Below are 25,126 nucleotides of genomic sequence, written 5' to 3' on the forward strand. Positions count from 1 at the left end.
TTGAATTAGCTTGACATGCCTCCTTTATTCTTATTTAATCTGAACTGTGACAGCTTTCATAAATATGAGGGAAAATCAGAGCACCAAGGTATGGGGCTGTCCAAGGGTTGAGTGGTTGACTGAATGTGACGGAAGTAAACAGTGAAAGGATCCCAGACACGAGCCTGCACGAGCTGCCGCTATACAGGACAGACTAGGAATCACCACGGGCCTGGGCCAACGTTCTAATGCTTTTCACCCAGCATCAGACTGCTTTATAATAAGCACTATGAAAGTCATAGGGACCGTCATGTGCTTAACTGGAACAGAAGGGAAGGCTCCTGGAAAACAGACCTCAGCTGCTCCACATCTATTTGTGTCTCTTGCCCTCTCTTCTTCTGTTTGTGGCAGGGTCTTTACACATAGTTCGAGGTGGTCTCAGCATGGTTTTGGTGCCTGGGGAGGCCAGAAGAGGGTGTCAGAGCTTCTGAAACAGGAGTAACAGACTGTTGTGAGCTGACAAGTGGGTTCTAGAAATTGGGGTGTGGGTTCTGTCCTCTGGAAGAGTGGCTAATACTCTCAACCACTGAGACACCTTTCCAGACCCTCTGTGTAATTCTCAAGGACTCACTGTCCTAAAACCTGATTCTCCCCTCTTCCAAAAGTGCAGTTACAGAAGCACCTTTAATAGCTTGAATTCAGCCTCGGCAAACTGCTTCTACTGTGTCCTTGCCCACAGCACAGAGATGACATCATCTCTGTGACAGAGATGACATCAGACACAGCAGTGATTGCGGTGAGACATTTATTATAAAAGATCACTTGGTGCTGAGGTGAGGACTCGGAATGAGGAACCAGGGCCGGTTAAGCAGGATTTGGAAAACAAAGAGTGATGTAAAATACTTTCTAAGAGCGATCTACCAATGCTGTTCTTTCGTTCCAGCAGGTCTTATTTACCAGGACTTGTTTTATGCGTTGATTCCCACTACTGATCAAGTCTGTTTGAGGAGCAAGGCACTCAGAGCATGAATCCTGGCTTCCCGGGCCAGCTCTCCTGGAGGCCTCCTTGTGCAGGCACCAGTAAGGAGGACTCCTCCTGGACTATGAGACTCCTTGTCTGGGGCTTGGCTCTTCCCCTCTGGGAAGCTGAGCTCCTCTGCAGAAGCCATGCCGAACGATGAGAACTCACTCGTCTCAGCACTGAGCTGGCAGTGCACCAGAACCCAATCTTTCATCAGTGCCTTAGGTTTCTGAGAGGAAGGACCATCTCACTGCCCCCGAGGAATGATACTGCTACGAGAGCTTTTTCTTCTATAAGAAAGTGGAATGCTTGCAATTATTCAACTGTCACTACAGACAGTTGGCTGTATTGGCCTCCAAGATCTTAGGATTGAGTCGATTACGGTAAGGTTGCATAGCTGTGCAGTATGTTAGGGAGGAAGCATCCTTCTACCTCTCAGCCAGAGCTTTTCTACTAGACTCTGATGCTTTCAGAGGTGAAGTTATACAAATTTAATGGCTTACAGAACAACTGTTCATTCACAAAATCATTTCTTTCCAATCAATAAAGTTTAGGCAGATGGGGAATGAACTTATGCTAATGTTCAATGTAATACAGGGCCTGTATGAAGTCTGAATTGATTTTCACTTGAGGGGAAACCCCAGTCACCGCCGGCGCCCTCTGCTTGCTGTTCCCCTATGGAATGAGCCAATCAGCTGGGTCCACTTTAGTCTTTACACAGGGCATGGGAATCTGTAAGCCAAGAGGGCCTCGATCTTTCTTTCAACAATTTAAAACATCTTTCCAAAAATTACGTTCTCAGAAATTTTCAGAAGGGAAGAGTCACAAGGTAGCTAATGGCGTCATGAGTGGGATTAGTGAGTGGTTTACTGCTTCCTGTCTGGGGAGCATCACTGGAGGAGTCACACTGGCAGCAGCGGCGGGAAATCCCATGATCTAAAGGAACCTGCAGGGCCCTGGCATTTCAGGGCTCAGGAGGAGCCTGTTGGCTCTCCTGCAGCAGGATGGAGTCAGGATCCTCCAACCACTCCGTCTAGTTAGCTGAGGAATGTCAGGCAGACTTGATTGTTGGTACTGCAGGTGGATCAAGAAGACCGTGCTGGAGATCTCGGCCAGGACCTGCATGAAGCCAGAACTGATTTCCCGAGCTGGGGAAGAGCACCGCCAGCTTCCTCTGTTCACTGCTCCCCGACGGAATGAGCCGTCAGCTGGGTTCTCGTCAGCCTTAGCACAGGGTGTGGGAGCCAGTAATCTGTAAGCCGAGAGGGTCTCGATTTTTCTTTCAAGCATTAAGATTAATATTTACCCCTAAGCAGAGCATACCTACAGCTTCCGTGTATTGGCTGTAGGTGATTTTTTTTTCCCCTTGGGCAAGTACTTATTTTCTGGGCAGTCTATTATTTATCCAGTCAGCAACTATGCTAGCCATCTCCTGGTAGAAACCAAGAACAAAAGCATGTGGTATTCCTTTCTCACAGAGGTAAATATTGCCTTCTGGGAAATCTTTCTTCATGTCTTCATAGTACTTTATTGGACACCAGGCATCTGTTTTACCATAGTAAAACGTAAGCTGAAAGAAAAGAAAGAACATTTTATCTTCCCTTCCCAACAGCAACTGATGCCAGTGGTCTGCAGGGCCTTGAGGGCAGCTCCTGCTGGACTCTGCCCACTGGTCCTACGGTTCCCCCTGAACCCCCAACACCCCAAGCCCTCAGAGACCACGGGATTCATTAAGGGAATGTGATGGGAAGAAACCCACCTGGAGACTCTGTGTGGCAGATTTCTCTAACTCGCTAAAGGAACACCTGGAAAGGTCATGAGTTCTGAGGTTGGAGTGGAACCAGGGAGGAGGGGGAGCAAGGAAGGGGAGGGAGGAGGGGGAGGGAGGAAGGGGAGGAAGGAGGGAGACAGGCAGACACAGTCACTGAGAGACTAGTGACCATGAACTTATTTCTTTCTTTTCTTTTCTTTCTTTTCTTTCTTTTCTTTCTTTTCTTTCTTTCTTTTCTTTCTTTTCTTTCTTTTCTTTTCTTTCTTTCTTTCTTTCTTTCTTTCTTTCTTTCTTTCTTTCTTTCTTTCTTTCTCTCTCTCTCTCTCTTCCTTCCTTTCTTTTTATTTTTAAAGATTTGTTTATTATTATATGTAAGTACACTGTAGCTGTCTTCAGACACACCAGAAGAGGTGTCAGATCTCATTACAGATGGGTGTGAGCCACTATGCTGGGATTTAAACTCAGGACCTTTGGGAGAACAGTCAGTGTTCTTAGCGCTGAGCCATCTCTCCAGCCCAACTTACTGCTTTCATACAGCCCTTTGGTAGGCTCACAGACAGGTTTGATGAATGAATACAAAGAAGTAAGATCACCTCTGGCTTCTCAATGTAGCTGATGAAATGTGATCAGCATTCTAAAAGTCTGTGCAAGGAGGCTGTGTAAGGAGGCTCAGTGTGACAGGAGAGTGTGCGACATTTAGGGAGAGCATGTCACCTCATTCTTCAGGATCAAACAGGTCATTAGACCGTCATAGTAAAATACCACAGTAATACTTTTTGTTAAAAAAATAAAGACTATATTTTAGGGTCAGAGGAGAAAATACAACGCTTCTTACTTATAAAACACTGCTTCCCTTTACTGGCACTGGAGGGGCAGTGACAATGGAGTGGCCTATTGTGGTTCTGCATGATGCGACATGGTTAACACTCACAGGCCACAGTTTCTTTTCTCCCTACTGAAGCGTGTACAAAGTATCTAGAGGGCAAGTGGCTTCATCTGAATTGCCAGGGGCTGCAGCGAGGAGCTGACCCAAGGCGCACTTTCTTTTGCAGAGGCAGCTGAGTCTGAGGCACTGGAAGGCAGTTTATCCTCCTCCATGTCTGTTGCTCCGGGGTCATGTGCCTCAGACAGATGTGCTTGAGTAGTCACACTAAACTGAGAACCGACAGAGGCCAGCTCGTCAGAACCCCCTACACTGGAGGACTGAGCCTAGACCTGGTGAAAAATCAGCAAAGGTTTCCTTGAATCACCGATCCCAAAATACAGCTCCCTCAGGCATCTTGTGTGGACCAGTGGACTGGGCATTCCGGGGTCCAGCCACACACTCAGTAACACCTGCCTTTCCGTAACTCTCATTACAGAAGCATGCAAAAGCGACCAGTCTTTTAAAAGTGTACTCAGAGGTCTATCTAGGCTCTGGCTAATTTTATAAGAGTAATAACGAATGTTTATCTAATGCCTGGTATACACTGGACATTCTGCGTGAGGTCTAAATGATAAGACAGGAGGCATAACTACACCATTTTAGCACAACTATCTGAGAATATATGTTAATATTAAATGATTTTATTGATGGGGAACGGCATCATACTATGAAGTGCGTGGCGGAGCTTGAGTTTGAACCTAGGTTGTGGCACTGAGGACTCTTCTCTCCAACATTTACTTCTGCTCAGCCGGGCTCCCCTAAAGAACTAGGAGCGTGCTAATACAACCCCTTTGGATGAAGCGCCCGAGGTCAACATGGCGGAGATAAAAACAAGCCTATCTGTTTCCAGGATGATCGAGACATTCTGGACAGGTTTCAAGCTAAACAGGCAGAACTAACACAATCCGTCTCAGAGCGGGGCTTGGCGGGAAGGCAGTCCTGGTGAGCTGGTCCAGGGAGCACTTTCCTATGCTCCACCAAGCGGGACGTGTGCATGTCAGAAGGATTTGCATGGCCATTGTGCAAATGTCCGCACTGTACTAGGGCTGTTCCCACAAGCAGCATGCACCTCTGGCTACGGGCAGGCTAAGCAGAGGGTGGGGACAGACCCCGCCCCCGAGAGTACTTTGCCTCCTTTAAGCCATGTGGTGGCCTGGCCTAGGGAAGAGGCAGTACCACCTTGTCCAGCCACAGCTGCCTGCCTTCTGCCAAATGCTGCGACCACTGTGCTGTCTTTGAGAACAACTAAAGACTCCTGTGGGCCCAGAGTGATACTCGGACTCAGCCAGGAAGTAGCAACAACAGCTGTTTCCATAAGCTTGGGCCAAGGATGGTCACGGCAGTTTAGAATTTCCCTCCTAAGTGAGTTTTAAATGAAAACGTCAAGTTTATAAGCAAACATGAGTTCACTTTCCTATGAAGGAGAGAGACATTGATCCCCTTCTAGTTTAGAACAATGACAATAAGGGAGCGCTGGCCTGCTTGTTACTTCAGATACACCAGATGCCCGGAAAAGCACAGCAGACCCCAGAGGCTCCCACACAGATCTGGGTCATAGCTTCAAGTCAACACAGGTGAATTTTCCTCCCTTGGCTTACTCTGTTCTAGAGCTCACCTTCTGCCTCTCTCCCCGCCTCTCTTCTCATATTCACAGGCTCCTTCCCCCTAACCTTTAACTTGAAATGGCATCAATCTTCAAATGGCTTGCTTCCGTGAGTAGCCACGATGCGCGCACAGCTTCAGCCTCAGGCCTATCACGCCACAACTCAAACGGAGCCCAGCCCCCTCTTTCTGGGCTTTATGGACAGCGTACATCTGGCATGTATTCACTTGGACATCCCACAGGTCCCTCCTACACCGGTGCCAAGCACTTCCCACAGCCTGGGGCTACTCCCCCCCCCCCTTACCACGCAAAGGCAGCAGTCTCAGATCCTCAGCTCATCTGCTGATAGCCAACGTCCACTAAGTGACCCTGAGTCTTCCTCTACAGTCTTTTCACCCCGGAGCCCACCGCTGCCATCCTTCTAGAGGCCGGCGAGCTGACATGCCACCTACAATGTAACTGTTTTCCAATATCCTTCTAACGCATTCCCCCAAATGATCCCTCTCCTGGGGGTAATCTCATCACATTTTTAGAGATAACTGATACATACTGAGATTCCTGAGTGGGCTGTTGGTAGCTGCTTTGTGTTCTGATTGGTCAGTGGCTAGATCACGTGGTTGCCAAATATTTGCAATATCACTCTAGGTCAATGCTCTCCACCTTCCTAATGCTGTGACCCTTTAATACATATGCTATGTTGACCCAACTATAAATTTTTGTTGCTACTTCATAACTGCAATTTTGCTACTGCTATGAATCAAAATGTAAATATGTATGTTTTCCGATAGTCTCAGGCAATCCCTGTGAAAAGGTATTTCAGCTTCCAAAGGGGTCATGATTCACAAGTTGAGAATCACTGTTCTAGATGCTGTCACCTTGCTTATGACTTAGTGTCCAAGACCTTCCCTAACGTAGAGCTATCGTAGAGTCTACAGGCCCAAACAGACCCAGTGTTTGGGAGTATAAACTTGTTATTTACCCTAACATTTCTTCTGAGTATAAACACAGGCAGCCAGCCAGCCACTATGTTATTAATACATATATTTTCAAATCATAGTAAACTTACTATAGATGACTAAAAGATGAATTAATGACACTCACTGCCCATACGTGTGAGTGCAGGTGCCCAGAGAGGCCCGAGGCATCAGATCCCCCGACGCTGGAACTGCAGTGGTTGCAGGTTCTTGATGTGGGTGCACGAACTGAACTTGTGTCCCCTGCCAGAGCAGCGCTAAGTACTGAGCAACCTCTCCAGCACCCATTAGCGCCTGCTACTACTGTTCAATGCGTTACTAAAGATGCACACAGTACTATATCACAGGTTAATTTTTAAAACATTGTGCTGTGTTTGAATACACTATCCTCTATGGAAATTTCCCGATGGATCTGTCTCTTCTCTCAGCTACCTAGAGCATGCCGACCTGACTATCCCCCGAGGCTGTGAGCTGTGCTGAGTCCTCGGATGATAACAGCAGTTCCTTCCTTTGGGGTCGGGTGAGAGGAAGGCTGTTCATTCACGTACTGTGTGTGACAAATATGATATAACTTTAAACAGGGAGCCAAGGGGGAGGCCTGCAGGACTGCAGCTGGGGAAACTTCCTGGAGGGGATAGTTCGAGCCAAGTTAAAGGAAAAGTGGGATTTAGCCAGGTGAAGAGACGGTGTCACCTCTGATGTCACCTGGCTGCTACATTCTTCCGGACACAACTAGGATGTTGTATTTCCTTCTGGAAAGGGAAGCAGTTATCTACTATTGGAGACTGTAAAACAATACAGCTCTGTCCAATACTGGGCATAAAATCTCCAGACCTTGCAAGGAAGGTAGTTGGCCTAGACTTTGCAGAGTTAAGATTGGTCAGTTTCCCTAAAGAATATTAAAACCTCTCTGTGTGTCAACAATGAAAATCAGTGGCAGAAAATCTGAATGTGACTTTCAAGCCAATGCCTGACAATCAGAGTGGGAGACATCCGGGAAGCTTTCAGCATGATGTGGTAGCAAGACTATTTTTAGAGTAGTTTTCGAGTGGCTTCTTGCCTAGATGGTACAATAAAATACTATTTGTAATTTCTGAGTTGAACAAAGTAAAAAATGTAAAAGGTTTTTAGCATCAATGCTGGTTCAAAAACTTCACACTGGGCAGTGTGACTGGCTGAGAAGGTTCTGAGGTCCTCTGCGTAGGTGGGAATACGGATAAGCGCACCCTTGAACACAGCATCTAACCTAGAGGCATCTGCAGTCCCAGGACCCGGCTTTCAACTGACTAAATGATCCTTGGAAGCAGGGAGGCAATGCCCACCTTCCTAGAACGATGTACCCTGTAAAGTTCCCTTACTTTCCTAAGCTATGGGGATACACTATGCTGAGCCACTTTTATCAGATTTAAATTACAGTATGCCTCCTCCTTTTCCATTACGTAACATGAAGTGGTCTTGTGTCTGTATGTCACTTTGCTTAGGAATGCAGAGGAAGTGGGACAAACCTATCTGAGTAGAGAGCTGCTAGTTAGCTGGCAGAAGTGACTGGCTCTAAGGAGCTAGGCATCCCACCAGGCTGAACGACATGGTATTTGCTTTCAATTCTTCCAGTACATTTAATGTTATCGTCATAGAGGCACAATTATTCCCTGGAGGTGGACAACTTATTCCTGAGCCTGTGTTAATACTAACCTTGAAATGTTGACTATCTACCAGAATATTCCCAGGTTTCGCACAACGTCTCAGGGAATTTCCAGCCCTGCCACAGTTGCCACGAGCAGACCTCTAGCTGGGAATGATTACCCGTGCATATGGGTTTAACGCGGCACGGGGATAAGCTAGCACCTTTCTTTGACCTCTTTCTGAGCACAAACACACAAACAGGATCCAGAATGAGTGGTGTTTTCCAGCAGCTGGCTTCCCCAGGTGGTAGGACCAGCTCAAAAATGACAGGCCCCGTCATTCCCCAAGTGTGAATTTTGGAAGCTGAGCATCTGCCAATCTTACTATAAAGCAGTTGAGTTGCTTTTACAAACTTCCAACCTGGAGAACTAAGATGCATTTTGGAAACAGACTCGGTTATAATTTAACTACAAAATACAATTGCTGTTTTCTGGTAATTTCATAGCCTCAACGCTGGAAGTATCTGAGAGCCCTGGAGAGCAGGTCTCCTTGCCCAACGTTCTCTGTCTAGCTAGCATCAGCTTCCTCTTCACTCAAAATTTCTCTCTATACAGCTGCTGCTTATGAGACATAAAGACGGTTATGGGCACAGACCAGACAGACACCGCGTCTTCCAAGGTCCTGTTCGGAGGAACTGCTTTTAATATTGTAAAATCTTTTTTAAGTAACATAAACAATGCCTGCTTTCAGAAATCTGTTTTGGGAGGTTACAGAATTACAAATTAGCCCTGTGGCCAGGCTTCAGTCTACTGTCTTACAGCTTACGAAGAGACCCGCAATGTCGCGGCCATCTGGGATTTGACCTGCAGGCTCTATCAGAGTAAATCATCCATCAGGATCATTCTGTACCCAGCAGATAGATGTCAGTGTTCTACACCAACTGTAAGGTTCTAGGTTAGTGCTGTCTTAAAAAGCATAAGGCAAGGTTCATATTTACTTTAAGAAAATTTTAGTAATGGTGTTAAAAAGAGTATGAAGGAGTATATAAAATTACTTTAGATGTATTTTAAACATTTTTACTATAATATGTCTAAAACATGTCAACATGTAATCAATATATTAATGAAATATTCTCCTTTTAAGATACTGTTTTCCTGCCTGTGCCAGGGCTGAACTCAGGCCTTGTACAATACCAGGCAAGCTCTCTACCACTGATCTATATCCTGAGCACCAGGCACTAACGCTCTGATAATTAACTTGCATTTATACTTGTGAAACACCTCAATTCAGACTAACTGCATGTAACCCTTGTGTAGGTGTGGGATTGGAACCCTACAGCTCTGGGCTGTGGGCGAAGTCCTGCAGCAGGCCCTCAATGTGCCCTCAGCATGTGCAAGGCACTGGGATTGATGGACTCAAAGCCAAAGAACAGAATAGCACAGACTTGAGATGGAGAGATGGCTCAGTGGTTAAGAGCACTGGCTGCTCTTTCAGAGAACCTGGGCGTCTAAATCTCAGCACCTATGGGACAGCTTACAACTGTCTGTAACTCCAGTTCCAGGGAGTTACAGACACCTTCACACAGGCATACAGCCAAGTAAAACAGCAAAATGCACCAAAAAAAAAAATCTTTAAAACCAACCAACCAACCAACCAACCAACCAACCAACCAACCAGTGCAGATCTATTTCTCTCCAGGACGGCACAGACAGATGATGTCCCAGAGGTGCCATGGCTTCCCACATACTAGGATGTTTGGGTATATCCCAAACCATGGTGGCTTTACCACTTCAGAGACGTGTGTTTCCAAATGAATTTATGTGTTGAGTCTAGTGTTTGCAGGTGCCACATACCTGATGTCTCAGAAAGCCGCTTTTTAAAAATGCATGATTTTACTTTATGGATGCGGTGTAGGGGTGCTTTGTCTGTGTGTATGTCTGTGCACAGTGTCTGGTGCTCCAGGGGGCCTGAAGAGGACATCGGGTCTCCTGTAACTGGAGTTACAGATGGCATGTAGCTGCTGGGAATTGAACCTGGGTCTTCTGGAAGAACAGCCAGTGCTCTTAACCACTAGGCCATCTCTCCAGCCCAGAAAGCTGCTTTTTATGTGTTGACAAGATAGCCTTACATGTTGGAGAATGAGAAAGACAAGCTAAGTGGTCACCAGGTTGCGTGCAATGTTAGTTCTTTACCACTGTTTTAATTATTACATTTTAAAATAGCTCATTTATTTTACATACTCTATTGCGACTTCTTAGCATAATACATTGTTAAAACAAGAAAGTATTGGTTTTTAAAAATAAATTTAACTAAATGAGTGGCAAAATATACTTACGTGTCTGTAACCAGCTGTCCTTATAGCATGTAACTCAAGGGCAAGAGAAGAACTTGGGCTAAATTTGTGACTTCAGCATCTTAAATTCAGTTCTTAGTCAATTCTAGCCCTGTGTCTTCGGGAAGTATTTCCAGCTGTCACCTGCGGACCTCAAGGGACATCCCCCACATGATTACCTTAGGTAAATGTTCCTTTATGATGTCATCATCTCTCTTCACCACACGGATCATTTCTTGGCTCCCGAGGTAGGCAGCATTAGCTTTATAAAAATACAACCAACCAAACAACCAACAGTTAAACACTTAGAATAGACAGAAGGGAACATCAAGGTCCAATTAATTTTAGCAAATTCACAAGCTCCGTTTTTGTAGATGCCAAGTGCTATCTGACATTAGATACTGGTAGGCTCCTGGAGGCACATGAGCTGGCTGGCAGGTTTGCAAAAGGAAGCTGTGTTTACAGAGGGCCATGTCTACGGCTTGGCTAACCCCAGGAGGGGCAGCCTACCCTGGCCAGCAAGACCCTCTTAGGCCAATGCATCACAGAGAGTAAGACGGAGACCCACACCCCTGTCCCATGGAGAAGCGCTCCACTTGTGGTCCCCCTCCCTGCACAGCAGCCTGGGAGCCATCAAGCAGGGGACAACTGTAAAACTCACTTCACTGCTTTCTCTTTTCTCAGAATCTCTGCTCTTCACTGTCCAACACCTGGTGTCTTAAAAACTTTGTTTTCACATTTTTTTCAGTTGTTTTAGGCAAGAGGGCAAATGAGGCTCTTATTATTTGTCTCTCAGAGGTGGAGGAGCTATGTGAAGTTACTGCCATGTGAAATAACAATCTGCTTGTGATCTTCCCAATACAATTTTTTTTTTTTTGGAAACAAGCAATTTAAACACACTGGCTGCTACTTTTATAACTCAGAAGTCTTCATCAACAGATTATACTTTCTGCATCTGGAAACATCTAGAAACATGACACACTTCAGATTTAATGAGGAAGACTTTTTTTGGCTCTGTTTTACAAATATAATTCAGAAATAGGTTTTAGTAACACTGGCTAAAGTTTAGATATTTTTTTGGCTACAAGATTTTATTAACAAATACCAAATATAAGGCAGCAAATCACACATTTAGTGCTACAAAAGAGCAGAATTCAAGTCACACATGTGGGCTTTGGAAGGCCCTCCATGGCTGCTGCACACTGGTTAGGCCCTCTCATAGCTCACACGAGAGCTTATCAGTCAACACACATTTCCTGCTGGCCTTGCTATTGCACTGGCAGACTGGAGGGTTATCAAGGTGGAGGATATCTAATCAAAGCCCCTACTCCTGGTTATCAATGCTTTGTAGGTCAGGGACAGAGACTCTTCTGTGAACACGTCTTTCCTATGCAAGTTAACCAATCAGCCTCAAGCCCTAGATATGTACTCTTTAGACAACTTTTTTTTTTTTTTTTTGGTTTTCTGAATTTGGTTTTTTTGAGACGTGGTTTCTCCCTGGCTGTCCTGGAATTCACTCTGTAGACCATGCTGGCCTTGAACTCAGAAATCCACCTGCCTCTGCCTACCAGAGTGCTGGGATTACAGGCGTGTGCCACCACTGCCTGGCCTATTTGGACAGCTTTGACAGAGCAACCCAGCATCCTCCACTTCTTCCATTTGAAATCACCCCAGGGCCAGGGACCAGGCAACTAGAGACCACCTGGGGACTTTAGAATCTCTAATGGCCAATCCTAGGTCTCCCCACTTGTTTCATTTCGTCCTTCCATGGAATCTACACAGGCTGTGGGTCATCTGTCCCTTCTGATTCCTAACCTAATAAGGTGCCTCCCTGTGTGGTCCTGTGTGCTGTGACATGTACCCCACTACTGGGAGCTATAAGAAATAACCTCTGTTTTCAGTGGCAGCTGACCATGTCTGACTGAAGCAAACTCTAGCTGCATTCTGCATCATAGACAAGTGCATCTGGGTAGGTGACTGTGCTGGCTTTGGTAGTGGAGTGGAGTGGGAGCCTAAAGCTCCAGAGACTTCCGAAGGGCTACCCCTGAGCTTTACCTGAGTCTTGGCCAGCATGGTCATGTGACAGGGAAGGAACCCTCTGAAGGACTGCAGGAACAGTACCTGAACTGGTACTGAGACTGTTTCCTCCAGCCCAGGGGAAAGCCTCTTAACAGGAAGTACAGTCTGCACGGGACGCCGAGTGGTCTTTGGAACCCCAGGTCAGGAAGTCTGAACCGTGGCCAGGCTAGCAGCAACCACATTACACAGGAGGGTGTGGAGCCCATGGCTGCCCATCAGGGTCTTCAGAGAGAAGCTGCCTATTCTGGGCATTAGGAGGGCATCTATAGAATAAAGAAAGATAGGCACCAGAGGCCAAAAGTATTGGTGTCTGGACATATTTTAAAACTTCCAGAAACCAACAAAAAAAGAGGTAGATGACCAAACGTCAAAATGAGTACAGACTTGAGTAGGGAAAAAATCTGAATATTTTTATAAGCTCATATTTATGAAAATACAATTTCATTTGGGAATATCCTCCCGCCTATTTCTGTTCTTACCTCCTTTCCTTATCATTTTCCATCTATTTTTTCTTTTATTTTAGACAAGACTCCCCGTTTCTTTCCCAGCAGTCACTCAGAACACCATCTTTGTCATTCCTCAGCAATGCCCCCATGCAGTACAATGGTCAGAAATATTAATAATAACAATACCAAACAGAAGTGTAATTTCCTTAGTGGAAAACACTGCTCTTGGCAGGGGCTGCCCAGAGCACGGCTGAGTTCTGAGCGCTGTGGAGAAGGAAATGCTCAGAACAGGAGAACGGGAACAGAGCCCGGAGGGAAGGCGACCTGGGGAAAGGTTTATTTACTCGGGTTTCATCAAAAGCCTCAATGCACCTGTAAAAGGCTCGCAGGGAAGCCAGTGCTCTATTTCCTTACTACCATCGCCTTCTGCACTGCTTAACCTTCAAGGGTCACCATGGGATGTACAGGAGAGAGGCTAAAGGGTACAGGGCAGCCGACAGAGGGCTGATGGCCAAGGACCAACAGGGCATTCACCATGCAGCAGGTTTTCCAAGTGTTCCTAGTCTGCAACAAAAGCTGCCTTCTGTAAAACCCATGGCCTGTCCCCACACATCCATGGGGCTATCCTCAGACCACCCTGTCACTCTCAGAACCAATCTCAAGTAATCTCTTCTGGAACTGGTCTAGGTCTGATTTCCTCCAAACACCACTTTTGTGCTGTCTCTGTCCTGACAGCAGGCACTGGGAGGCACTGAACTGTCCACGGCCGTTTCTCCCACTCCCTGGTTAAGTCAGAGGCAGGGCCGTGTCTCACCCACTGTCTTACCCAGTGTCTTACAGCAAGTATGTGAAAAGAAGGAAGGGTTCAGTGACATAAATGAGAAGGGCTGAGGGGGACGGGTGCTGGCTAGGTGTGGAGGGGCAGGAGGAGAAGCCTGTTTGATTTAAAGCGGTCGAGATACGACATCACAATGGAGTCCGAAGATGGGGGGGATGAGGGGGAGAGAAGTGCGATGAGTAATCCCAGAGAAGTCCAAGCGTCTCTTGATAGCAGTCATTAGCTAGTAACACCCAGGGGTGACGATGCAAGGGAAGAAAAAGCACAATCAATGGGGGAAAAACAGGAAGGTTCTAAAGAGATACCCAATGAAACCGAATGTGGGGCTGGGCGGAGGCTGTGCAGCTCTTTGGAGGTGTATGGTCTGCTGCTGCTACTGGGACTTTACAGTAAAATGTTCTGGAATTGTTTGGTTTTGCAATCAGTCTGGAGGACGAAGATTGTTGGTACTGAAGCAAAAGGAATTACTGAAGATAGACATGGTTTAATCAGCGAAGGCGAACTGTGGGGGGTAGAAAATGTACTGTATGTGGGCGTATACACTGCAGCGCAGAATGTGAGCATTGCAGGCCAGTGTGGGGGCACACAGCTGTAAGGCCAGCACTGAGCTGGCTGCTGTGGGTAGACAGAGTTAGGGGCCAGCCTCGACGACCTATCAGTACCTTTTGCTACACCCTACTCACCCAACAAACAAGAGCCACCATCAGTCACCAAAGGAAGTCACCAGAGGGATGGCCAGGTGGCTGGACAGTCATTCCCATCCTTTACCAACATGACTACCTCTTCCTGCACACGTTATGATTATTCCTAGGCATGGCAGGATTTGCAGGGTGTGGCAAGGCTGCACCACAGCAAAGCAGAGTGGAAGGTAGACTGGGGGACTGGAGGGTCCGGGAGACAAGTGCTTCAGTTAGAATGGAGGTCCACCGCAGAGAGGGCTGTGGTACAGGACAGCACAAACCAGGAGGCTCCGAGAAAAGACTACAGAATTAGACACACATGGAAACCCAGACACAGACATTTAGTAGGGACCTTATCTAGTCTTCCTTGCTTGCACTGTTTTTCATCGTTGTCAATGTTGCAACATACAAACCAGATCTAGAAAAGAAATTCACCCATTCTAAAATTCCTCCGTAATTTAGAAAATGTTTCTTGCTTCTGCACTTCATTACGTTTCTTTATGAGCCAGGACTCCAGTAAACTGCCCATGAGACTGACCCGCCACACCGCGATGGCTGCCCGCCCGTCATTATGAACACCCGTGAGACAGATCCGCCACACCGCAATGGCTGCCTGTCCGTCATTATGAACATCCATGTAGTGTGCAGATGTTCAATCTTATCTAAGTAACAGTGTGTTTACTACAGTAAAAAATGTAACCAGAGGTCGGCAGGTAGATGATTATCACAACGACCACATTGTAGACTAGAAGACAATTTAAAAACGTTAAGTTAAAAAAATTTCAGAAAAACACGAATATATTCCTAGGACCAAGGATCAATCACCTTTGGCCTGAAATCTAGCACAAACTCTGGTCTTTTCTTTCTGGATTTTAGGTGGATGCCTTCTGGTCACTAAGTCCTCGGGTTGATTTTATGAACAGATGAAACCTGTGCATCTGAGTTGACAGAGCAGATTTTTTCCCCAAAGTAAAAAAAAAAAAAATTATTCTAGGACTATATGAAAATATTCTAAGAATATTTTCTAAGAAATTTGTGACCTATAGTGAAACTTGCATCATTAGCTCACTAAACAGTTTAGAGTCATTTCCATATTGATGAAGGAAGAGGGGAGAGTATAAAAGTTTCTTTCACAGGATTATTTGACAAAGTACCATAACCTGGTAGGAGCTCCTCATGTCTTGGGCTATGTTTCTCTTGTTAGGTAATGGAAAGGAATTAAACCATCAGTTCAGCCTAACAAAAAGACCTTCAAACATTTTAAACAGTTAACTGTTTGACCTGTGATACTGTTGAGTTAAAATATATTTTCTTTTAGCTTTGATCAGAAAATCTAATTTAGCTGACTGAGTGGGAGCCTATTTCTCATGAGACAGAAGCACATCTACTCCAGGGAAAATATGTAGTAGCAAACATTCCGGAGCTGAATTAAGGGGGGAAATCCATGTATAGTCTTTAAAAATAACATTTTAGACAATCTAGTTACAATCTAATTACCCTGATGAATGCAGAGGCAATGTTTTTACTATATGCTAATTGAGTTAGAGCCACTCTCTAGATGGGAAGGTGACATTTCTCTCCTTCCACTGGAGAAGAACTCTAAGGCCACAGAACTCACTATGCTAGAGGGAAGAGGGAGTAGAGGGCTTGGGATGCGATCTTTGCCAAAGGGCAGCATCACTTGAAACACTTGAACATTTCAGTTTTTGAAGTTTTCAGAGCTGAAAACAACAAAAATGTGTGTGCACAAACTAAAGGACACTGCCCTCTCCAGACAGGGCAGGATTTATAATCTACGGCTTGGACTTCCTCCATTTGTTTCCGTAAGATTTCTCCAGGAGCACAGACATTACATAATTTGCAAACACTGCAAGGCAGCCTGCAAGTCAAACAGCAAGTGAAAGGTCATCCTCTGCAGGGCAAGCAGAGCTCGAGGCGGCCTGCGGGGAGTGTGGAGCAGGACCAAAAGCAGGACAGGAACGAACTCTGGCCTGGCTTTCTTTCCAGGTATCCTGACCACCGCAGCACGGAGACGGCTGCTATGAATCCTGGTTACCTTTATATGCAAGGCATAAGGTGTGGCAGGGCTCCCTGACCACCCTCACTAACCAGCCTTCAGGAAGTCACCAAAGGGATGACCAGGTGGCGGGACAGAGGCAGCTTATGTTTGTGATGATTGTTGCAAGAGGAGAGAGTGCACACTGGCGAGCCAGAGGAGGAAGGAGATGCGCTGCTTAGGATGTCTGAGACGCGTGGCTAATGATCACCTCAGGGTTACTAGGTTGAACTAGATATCCAAGCTGTCATAAGTGCAGGATTCCAAGAGAATGGGAAATAGTTTTTGCTTCCTTTCCCGGCAGCCAAGGTTACACAGACTGGGAAGAAACTTAGGTCACTGAAGTACTGACCACTCAGATATTGGAAATAGAGAGCCAGAGCCAGGGACTCGGAAAACCAGATGAAACAGGCTCGAGAGGGCCAAGTGCATTCTAGGTTTGAGGGTCTACTTGAAGGTGGTGGGTCTACCATGGCTGTGGAGAAAGCCCGCAGCAATGTGGCTGGGAGGCTCTGGTCACCCTTGTTGGGAAGGGGAATAGGTGCTGTGGTTAAACTGTCTTGCTTCCTTGGAATCCACCAGAAGCTACTGGAAGACATGCTAGAGGCCAATCGGTGCAAGGGCAGGGAAGAACTGTTCTCACCGGTGACTTCCGGGGGCTAGTTCTCTAAGAAGGTAGTAATAACTCTTGTGTAGAAGTGACTAGAAAATGCCTTTACAAAAGCACTTGCTTAGTCAAAAAATGAAGTGCTCATATATGCAGTACACACTCACTAAACACACTGTACTTAGACTTCATCTACACAGAGAAACAAAAATGTTTTCTTATGTTTCTCATCTAGAGCTGATGACCTCTTCTGGCCTTCACGGGCACCAGGCAATGTAGTTTAGACATACACGCAGGCAAAACGCCCGTACACAAAAGAAAAAGAATTGAAGTCATTTATAAACTAAGTATATAATTACTTATATAATAAGTAATTATTATCCGAAAATACAGATTAGCAACATTATTCCCTGGTATACTTAGAAAATAACGCATCCAGCATCAAAGTATCCAGTACCAAAATATATCAGCATGGTGATTACTTACTCTTTGTAATTTAAACTCTTCTAAACTGACTTAAAAGATTAGCATCCAGGTCGTAGCCTGTTGACTCTGTGAGGCTGTTTTCACAGATGCTGACCTACAGGGCACCGTGGATTTCTGTGCAGACTCCGCACACGCTCCATACTAGCCAGGGCACATGTGCCGTAGCTGCAGTGCAGAACCAGAAGCAGGAGAGAACACCAGCGCTCTGTGAAGGTTTTCTCTCCAGTTCTCATATAAGCTCCCCTCACTGAGTCACAAGTTCTGTTCTTAGATTAAGCTTTGGGGTAGAAAGAGCTGAATAGCGAACTTACTGATCTTCATGCACTGTCTGAGACTGTTCTGTAGACATTTCCTTACACTACAAATACACACCTTAAAAAAAAAACATGCTTACCAAGGCAGAATGGTTGCAGGACATCCGTCAAAGGAAGCTCAGATTTAAAGCTCATTTTTTCCAGGACTTTGTGGATTACGAAGGATTTTATTATTTCAGGACATGGCTTAAGAAATAAGTAGCTGGTAGCGTAGAGCATGTATCGAAACCAGCACAAAAGTGGAGTAGCAATCTTGCCGTTGGGGGATTCAGACATTCGCTCGATAGTTGGGAACAGCAGAAAGGCGTGGATGACCTGCGAGAATGGAACATACTTGGATGAGAGGGTTTCCTCAGGAGTGGCCGTGTCTGCTCTTCTTCCTAGTTCGCAACACCACCAGAGACCTGGGCAGACTGAGCGAAAGCTGACTGTATTCTTACCCTGTGAATATTCTGGGTAGAACCTATGCTCATTCCTTGGAGGTATTGGGGCTAACTGCTGGAAAGGGGAATGGTTCTCTTTGACTCTTCCTAGACGGTGATAGTAATTAACCATCCCTTGACGGATTCCTGCAGCAGGAACCAGTACTGCACTGAGGACGTTGAAGGGCACACGGGAGGTGCCATTTCGAAGGGCACACGGGAGGTGCCATTTCGTCTAAGGATTAGCTTCCCTTGATTAGACAGTTCCCTTTGGAAAGGCTCTGCTATGCCTAATGCTAACAGTCAGATTAATTTTCAACAGAATCAAATATATTCCCAATGGATTAGATCAGTTATTGGAAAGCAGCATCTCTTAACTTCACTGTAAAGCGTCAAAGGACAAAAACAAAACAAAACAAAACAAAACAAAACAAAACAAAACAACAACAACAACAACAACAAAAAAAAAAAACCCCAAAACCATCAAACCAGCTGTATCAGAAAAACAGGAACTATATCCAAATACTTCAGCAGATGTACATGAGCATCCCTAAAACCATTTCAAGTCAGATACTTTTTACCACGTGGTCATTATTAAAACATGTGAAGATGATCTCTACAGGAGATTAGAAAAGTCAAAATAGTTATATATATTCTGTTAACAGTAATATAAACAGGGAACCTTAATAATATTAAAAATCATAGAATAGAAAAGTGAAAAGAGGCAATAGATTTTTTTCATTTTTATTTTCTGTGTATGGGTGTTGTGCCTGCATGTATGTTCATGCACTATATTGTGCAGACGTAAGGAGAGGGTGTTGGCTCCCCCGGGACTGGGATTACAGACAGTTTTGAGTCATTATGTGGGTGCTGGGAATCAAAGGTCCTCTCAAAGACCAACCAGTGCTCTTAACCACTGAGCAATCTCTCCAGCCACCCCCTAATTTTTAGTAGATTTAGAAATTTGTTTAAAGTATGTGTTGAGTGTACATGTGTACGCCAAGGTGCTCATCTAGAGCGGCCACTCACGAGAATTAACTCCCTCCTTCCGCTATGTACTGAGGCTGTCAGATCGATCTCAGCACCAGTTCTGGCTTTATCTTTAAACACTTAAAGTTGAGCAAACACACACATAGGGAGGCATGTCAAATATAAACATGCACATAGGAAGTCTCTTTACGGCAAACAGCGAGGCAGGGGAAGATGGACAGTGCTCAGCCGGCCGGGCAATGGCAGTTCCTTCTCTGCCTCCGCCCAGTGCTCGCCATCTCTTCCCAACTGAGGGGCCGCTGCTGAACTAATTTTATGTAACACAGCAAAGCTCCTAGTTTTAAATCATTTGTTCAACCTCGTGTTTATAAACTTCATATACATTGGCCTTATCTTTGCTAATTTTCCAGTGTATGCATATTTGGACAGTATTTCTTTTACCGATAGATATTTGAGATACAGATAGAGATTTGTTTTCAAGCTTTAGTCAGATCTTAGTTACTGATCCAGGGTTTTCTGTCAGAAGAATGGAACACAGTTCTTGCAAAGGCAGGTACTGACAAGGACTCTTCCTCAGCTGCTTCTGTGTGGAGTGCCTTCATTTTCCTTACCCTTGGGAGGATAATCTCACAGGGCAGAGAATTCCAGGTTGGTGTTTTTCTTTCTTTTTCCCTCCTCCACATGAAATATATCACATCGTCTCTCTTCCTGTTTTTGTAAATTCTGAGGAGTTGGAAGTAATTTTTGCCTTCGATTCTCTGTAAGTAGGGTGTGTTTTTTTCTCCTTATCTTTGTACTTTGGGCATGCACGTCGTCGTCTAACTATTTTAGGAAGGTGTCCATCCTGGGTGGTGTCTTCTGAGGGGTCTCACATGAGTTTAGACATTATCTTTTAGAGTGCTTTCTGTTTCTTCCCGTCTCTACGGTATTCCTGTTACACAAGTCACAAGTTTGTAGAGCCCTAACGTCTTCAGACACTGTTTATTCCTTGTTCTTTTTGCTTTCTGACAGTACAGGTTTTCATTGAGATATCTTCGAGTTCAGAAATTCTTTACTTAGCCATCTTTAAGTTAGTCATGTCCTTAACAGAGGCCATGTTCACTTCTGTTACAGTAATTTGGATGGATACTATTCCCACACCTTGCAGGAGTTCATGTTGGCCATCCATTCTACTAGAATTGTTAGCATGTTCATCCTAGCTGCTCAGAATTCTCAGCCTGCTAATCTTCATATCCCTGCACACATGAGTCTGTTGCTTACTCCCGTCTCACTGTGCATTTTGCTATTCAGCATGTCTTGTAATTTTCTCCTTGCTAGCTAGACATGATGCAACAGGGAAAAGAAACTTCTGTAAGCATGGTGTAAGCAGCACACTGTGGATTTTAGTTACTCTTGTGTGTGTTAGTTATTCTTGTGTATTTCGGAGTAGGTTTTTTTTTTTTCTGGTCTCTGCTTTCTGCCAGAGGTCCAAAGGGATAATAATTCTACAATATCTTCTGTTAGAACCTGACTGAGCTTTGGGGGAAACCAAATCTCAAAATACAGTTCCCACATGTCTAGGACCTCCTGGAATTTTTAAACTTCAGAGTTCTCTACTTGTAGCCATTAGGAATTCGACTACCATGCAGTTTTCCCTGCCTTGGCACTGGTGCCCACCAGAGTTTCAACTTGTGATTCTACGTTCTGGTAATCGGTTGCACCTTGCATACCCTTCTCTCACTCTGATCTCTGCTGGCTATCCAGCCTGCTTGGCTACTACATGGGTTCTGGAAATTGGAAGTTGATCTTCACATATGCATCATCAGTACTCTGCCTGCTAAGTCATCTCCTCGGCCCTCTCTTGCTTTTTAAATAGCTGTTGTGTAATTAAAAAAAAAAAAGATACTCACCCCCACATAGGGCATCAATGACAGAGACAAAAAATGATTTCACCCAATGAGCTTACTTGGAGTTACTTTCGGGGCTGTCAGCAACTTATGGGTGGCTACACTAAGAAAAACTCTGTCCTAGCATTGTCTATAAATTCTCAGTGCTGGTGTGGGGCTCTGTGAGCCCCTCCCCTCCCCCATGACCTCAATATGTACAGATTCCCTGACAGTAATTACAGCTGCACACTGTTCAACAGGGCAGTGGCCACGCCATATCTGGAGGACGGTGTGTCACAACAACAGTTATCCTAACACATCCCCAGTGATACAACTTTGTGGCTTTGACTTGAATGTCCCTGGTGATTAGTGACGCTGAGCAGAGTTTCGGATATGTACTGGCCAATGGTATTTCTTTTTGTGGAGATATATCTATTCAAATTTCTTGATCATTTCCAAATGATCTTTTAAAAACATTTTTATATTTTAACATTTATATTTCATTATCTCTGTGTGTGGAGGGCACGCATGTGCACATGCGTGGATTGTAACAGGAGGCAAGGAACTGGTTCTCTCCTTCCTGCGCGTGGGCTCCAGGGCTCCAGCTCAGGCTGTCAGGCTTGTAGGCATATGCCTCTATTCAGTAAGCCAGGCAGCCCACCTGGGCTTTTCACGTTATTTTTCTTTGTGTTTTTTAAAAGACATTCTTCTCTGACTCTGAATTAAGAGTCTGTTTTTTCATTCACAATGTTTCTTTATAATACATTAGATATGCTGGTTCTTATCTCCTCTCCAATGGCTGGACTGCATCAGTTGTGGGTCTGTTCTCTGATTTCAGATATCAACGACTGTTTGACCATTTTCTTCATGTATCTCTATGTATCCGTGCTCTCTCCATGTGGGCCTTGAGAGGCTTGGCTCGGGCTCTTTTTCATCTTCTGCTGTGGGCAGTTCCTCTCTCGTGGTAACCTATTGGATGACGATGCCCAAATGCTAAATTTGGCTAGTTGTCCCTGGAATTCTCCCCTTGTGTCTCTTGCTAATATGGAACAGGGATCTGAGAGTGAAAACCGAGGAGGGTTTTCTTCTTTCTAATCATATCTTATTTTTTCTTGGTCCCATCTCTCAGCTAAGTATTCAGCTATTTCCTGTAGACTCTCTTCCACAATAATTGAGATATTTTGTTTCCGTTTTGGTCACAATAATTTGAGCTTCTCTGGCTTTCCTCCACTCTTCAGAACTGAGGGCTCACTCCTGGAGCACCTGTGTGGCCTGAGTAAAAATGTTTTGGGAGGAAGGGGGAAACAGCTTTTTCCAGACAACTTTAAATGCTGTGCATTTTCTAAAGCTAAGAGTATAAAGTAGGGATTTGGCATTTTACTTCAAGACCAAGCAGCATGCTTTAGGAGTCTGTGGGGGTAAAAATGGTGAAAAATCTTTCAGGAATGGGAGTGGTGTTTTATTAACCAATGACTTTCCATCTCCCAAGACAGGGTTCTAGCTTTCTAGTAATTCTAATATCACGAGTCCTTTCATTGTGATAGCTGAAGAGATGCTGTGGATTTAATGAGACTTGGCAGATTTCAAATGCATGGGTTTGTGCAAAGTATTCGCTGATACTGAGACAGCAAGGGCTTCTTCTCTGGCCTGCTGAGCTTCCCTGGGGGAGACCTTTCTCCCCACCCTGCTGGAAGAGATCCCCCACAAGCTAAGGAGGAGACAGCTTGGGAGCGGCTGAGGGAGTAGCACAAAGATTAGACTTCTAGGTCCGGGGGTGCCAATGCGGTAAGGAAGCCAGCCCGGCACAGTCAGTATTGTCCAGTAACATGCTGGCTGGACTTGTGAATGCTGGTAACTAGGAATGGTCTCTCTCTTTCTTTTCTCATTTGTGACTAGGATTGTATATCAAGACTTCACCGAGTTGCAAAGCATGGGCCCTTTCCCATTATTTAGAAAGTTCAGTAAAATACCACAATTATTTATGCTCTGTACGTTTAATGAAGCTATCTGGTAATGGTTTTTATTTTCCAAAAGAGTATGGACTATTGATTGATTCAGTTTATTTAATAGCTCAAGCTTATCCAGGCTATTTCTTTTTGAATTTACTTTTATATATTTACCTCCTTCCCCGGGCTTGAGTCCATTTAATTTAAATCCCCAAATTCACTTGCATGATGTTATTTATAATATCTGGTTATTATATTTCAATCTCTGCACTACCAGTAATGACATCACTACTTGCATTTCTTATATTGCTTGAAGAGCCTGAAAGAGTAAACTTTTATAACTATAAAGGAAGTCAACTTCATTTTTGGTTAATTTTTTCTCTTGGGGCTGTAAAACAGCGTTCTTTTGGCAAGAACTACAAGATAAGGCCTTTCCCATTCTTCTACTTTCTACATTTCTATGGTTGGAATTTGCATCCCCATTCAATCTCATAATTTAGTTAAAATACATTTTCTTTTCTTTTCTTTTTTTGGTTTTTTGGATTTGTTTTTTTTCGAGACAGGGTTTCTCTGTATAGCCCTGGCTGTCCTGGAACTCACTCTGTAGACCATGCTGGCCTTGAACTCAGAAATCTGCCTGTCACTGCCTCCTAGACTGCTGGGATTACAGGCGTGCAGCACCACCACCCGGCCCTAAAATACATTTTCATCTAACGTTAGTTAATATTTTAGGTATGAACCAAAAAAAAAATCTCTTCTCCCAACACCTTTCAGCTTTTTCCACATTTCTTTATCTCTTATCACATTTTAATAGGTAATAAGAAAGACAATATAAATCTACAAATACAACAGGTCACACCCAAAGAATGGAAAGTAAAACCTACACAATCATGTCAACAATACAGAAAAATCATCTGACAAAAATATAACATCCTTCCATTATAAAATTTCATAACAAATTCGGTATAGATATAATGTGTCTCATACCAGGCCCTGGTGCTAACACCATGTTCCATGACAGGGAATTAGGCATGAGAAGCAAACAGAAGGTATACAAATCAGGAAGAATGGAATGAAACTGTGGAAAGGAAGACACTAAAAATCTACTGGAACTAAAAACGGGGTTTAGTAAAGTTGCAGGATAAGAAAATCAACATTCAAAAGAAAATTGGTAATGTTTCTATACACCACCAACCAGCTACTCCCTAAAAGGTATCAGGAAAACAATTCCACTTTTATTTAAGGATGAGTTTAATCAATGGGGTTAGAGACATAGTTCAGCAGTTAAAAGCATGTACTGGTCTTCTAGAGGTCCTGAGTTCTTTTGCCAGCACCCAAGGTGGCTCACACCTCAAAAGGGACAACCTCTTCCAACCACTGCTGCTACTGCAATCATGGGTACCCCAATCCCATCACACACACATAAAATAACCTGTATGAAAATGCAGTATCACACTGTTGTAGGATTTCCCATGTCCGATCATATTAGGGCAGTGGAGGGCCTTTGACTGGACAGGAAAAGGGAGGCAGAGCTAGGAGTTGGGGAGACACAGAGGTCACAGGAGGAGAGAAAAAGGAAACCAAGATGGCTCAGATGTGATGTTATCAAAAGGTTAGAAATATTGGGATAAAGCTTTATCATTTTGATTTGGCTCTGAAATGACTGTATTGGTATCTTGTAATTGTGATTATAATATACATAAATCTATTGGCTAACTAATCAAGCATTAAGGCTCATGCTTCTACCGGGTAATTGGGATGGATGGACTTTGTGTGGAAGTGAGATGTGCTTGTGCGATCCTCGCCAGAGGGTTGGCCGAGTAGGGGCTGGAAAGTGGGCAGGCTATCAGATCCTGGGAGCGTGGGCCTAGCCATGGAGAGTTGGTGGATCCTTGGCAGGCAAGGCAGGTCTGCTGATCGCCAGTGTCTTGCTGGCACTAGTGCGGGAATGTGCCGGTGTTCTTTTTTAATATTTCCGCAACACCACATCACATAAAATAGACAGCTATAATAAAAAACAAAACAAAACAAGGAACCTACCACACACTTGATTTTTAAAAGAAAGTTGTCAAGAACACGTACTGAAAAGGGACAGACTCTTCAGTAAACAGAATTGGGACAACTGGATACCCACATACAAAACAATGAAATCAGAGAGTCATATTGTTG

The 25,126-nt window shown here is 44.6% G+C and overlaps 1 protein-coding gene across 5 annotated transcripts in view; it reads right to left on the reverse strand.

Moving 5' to 3' along the window:
• The window catches only part of Ldah (lipid droplet associated hydrolase), a 75,716-nt gene continuing 50,590 nt past the window's right edge, over positions 1 to 25,126 (reverse strand). For all 5 annotated transcript variants that reach the window (XM_052186143.1, XM_052186147.1, XM_052186146.1 and 2 more), the window contains 3 exons: positions 17,815 to 18,049; positions 10,408 to 10,490; positions 1 to 2,570 (listed from right to left, as the gene is read on the reverse strand). In XM_052186143.1, coding sequence (XP_052042103.1) covers positions 2,379 to 2,570; positions 10,408 to 10,490; positions 17,815 to 18,049 — 510 coding nt within the window. In that variant the 3' untranslated portion in view covers positions 1 to 2,378. The remainder of the gene's footprint in view (positions 2,571 to 10,407; positions 10,491 to 17,814; positions 18,050 to 25,126) is intronic.

This window comes from Apodemus sylvaticus, chromosome 6 (assembly GCF_947179515.1).
Source record: "Apodemus sylvaticus chromosome 6, mApoSyl1.1, whole genome shotgun sequence".
Classification (NCBI taxonomy): domain Eukaryota; kingdom Metazoa; phylum Chordata; class Mammalia; order Rodentia; family Muridae; genus Apodemus; species Apodemus sylvaticus.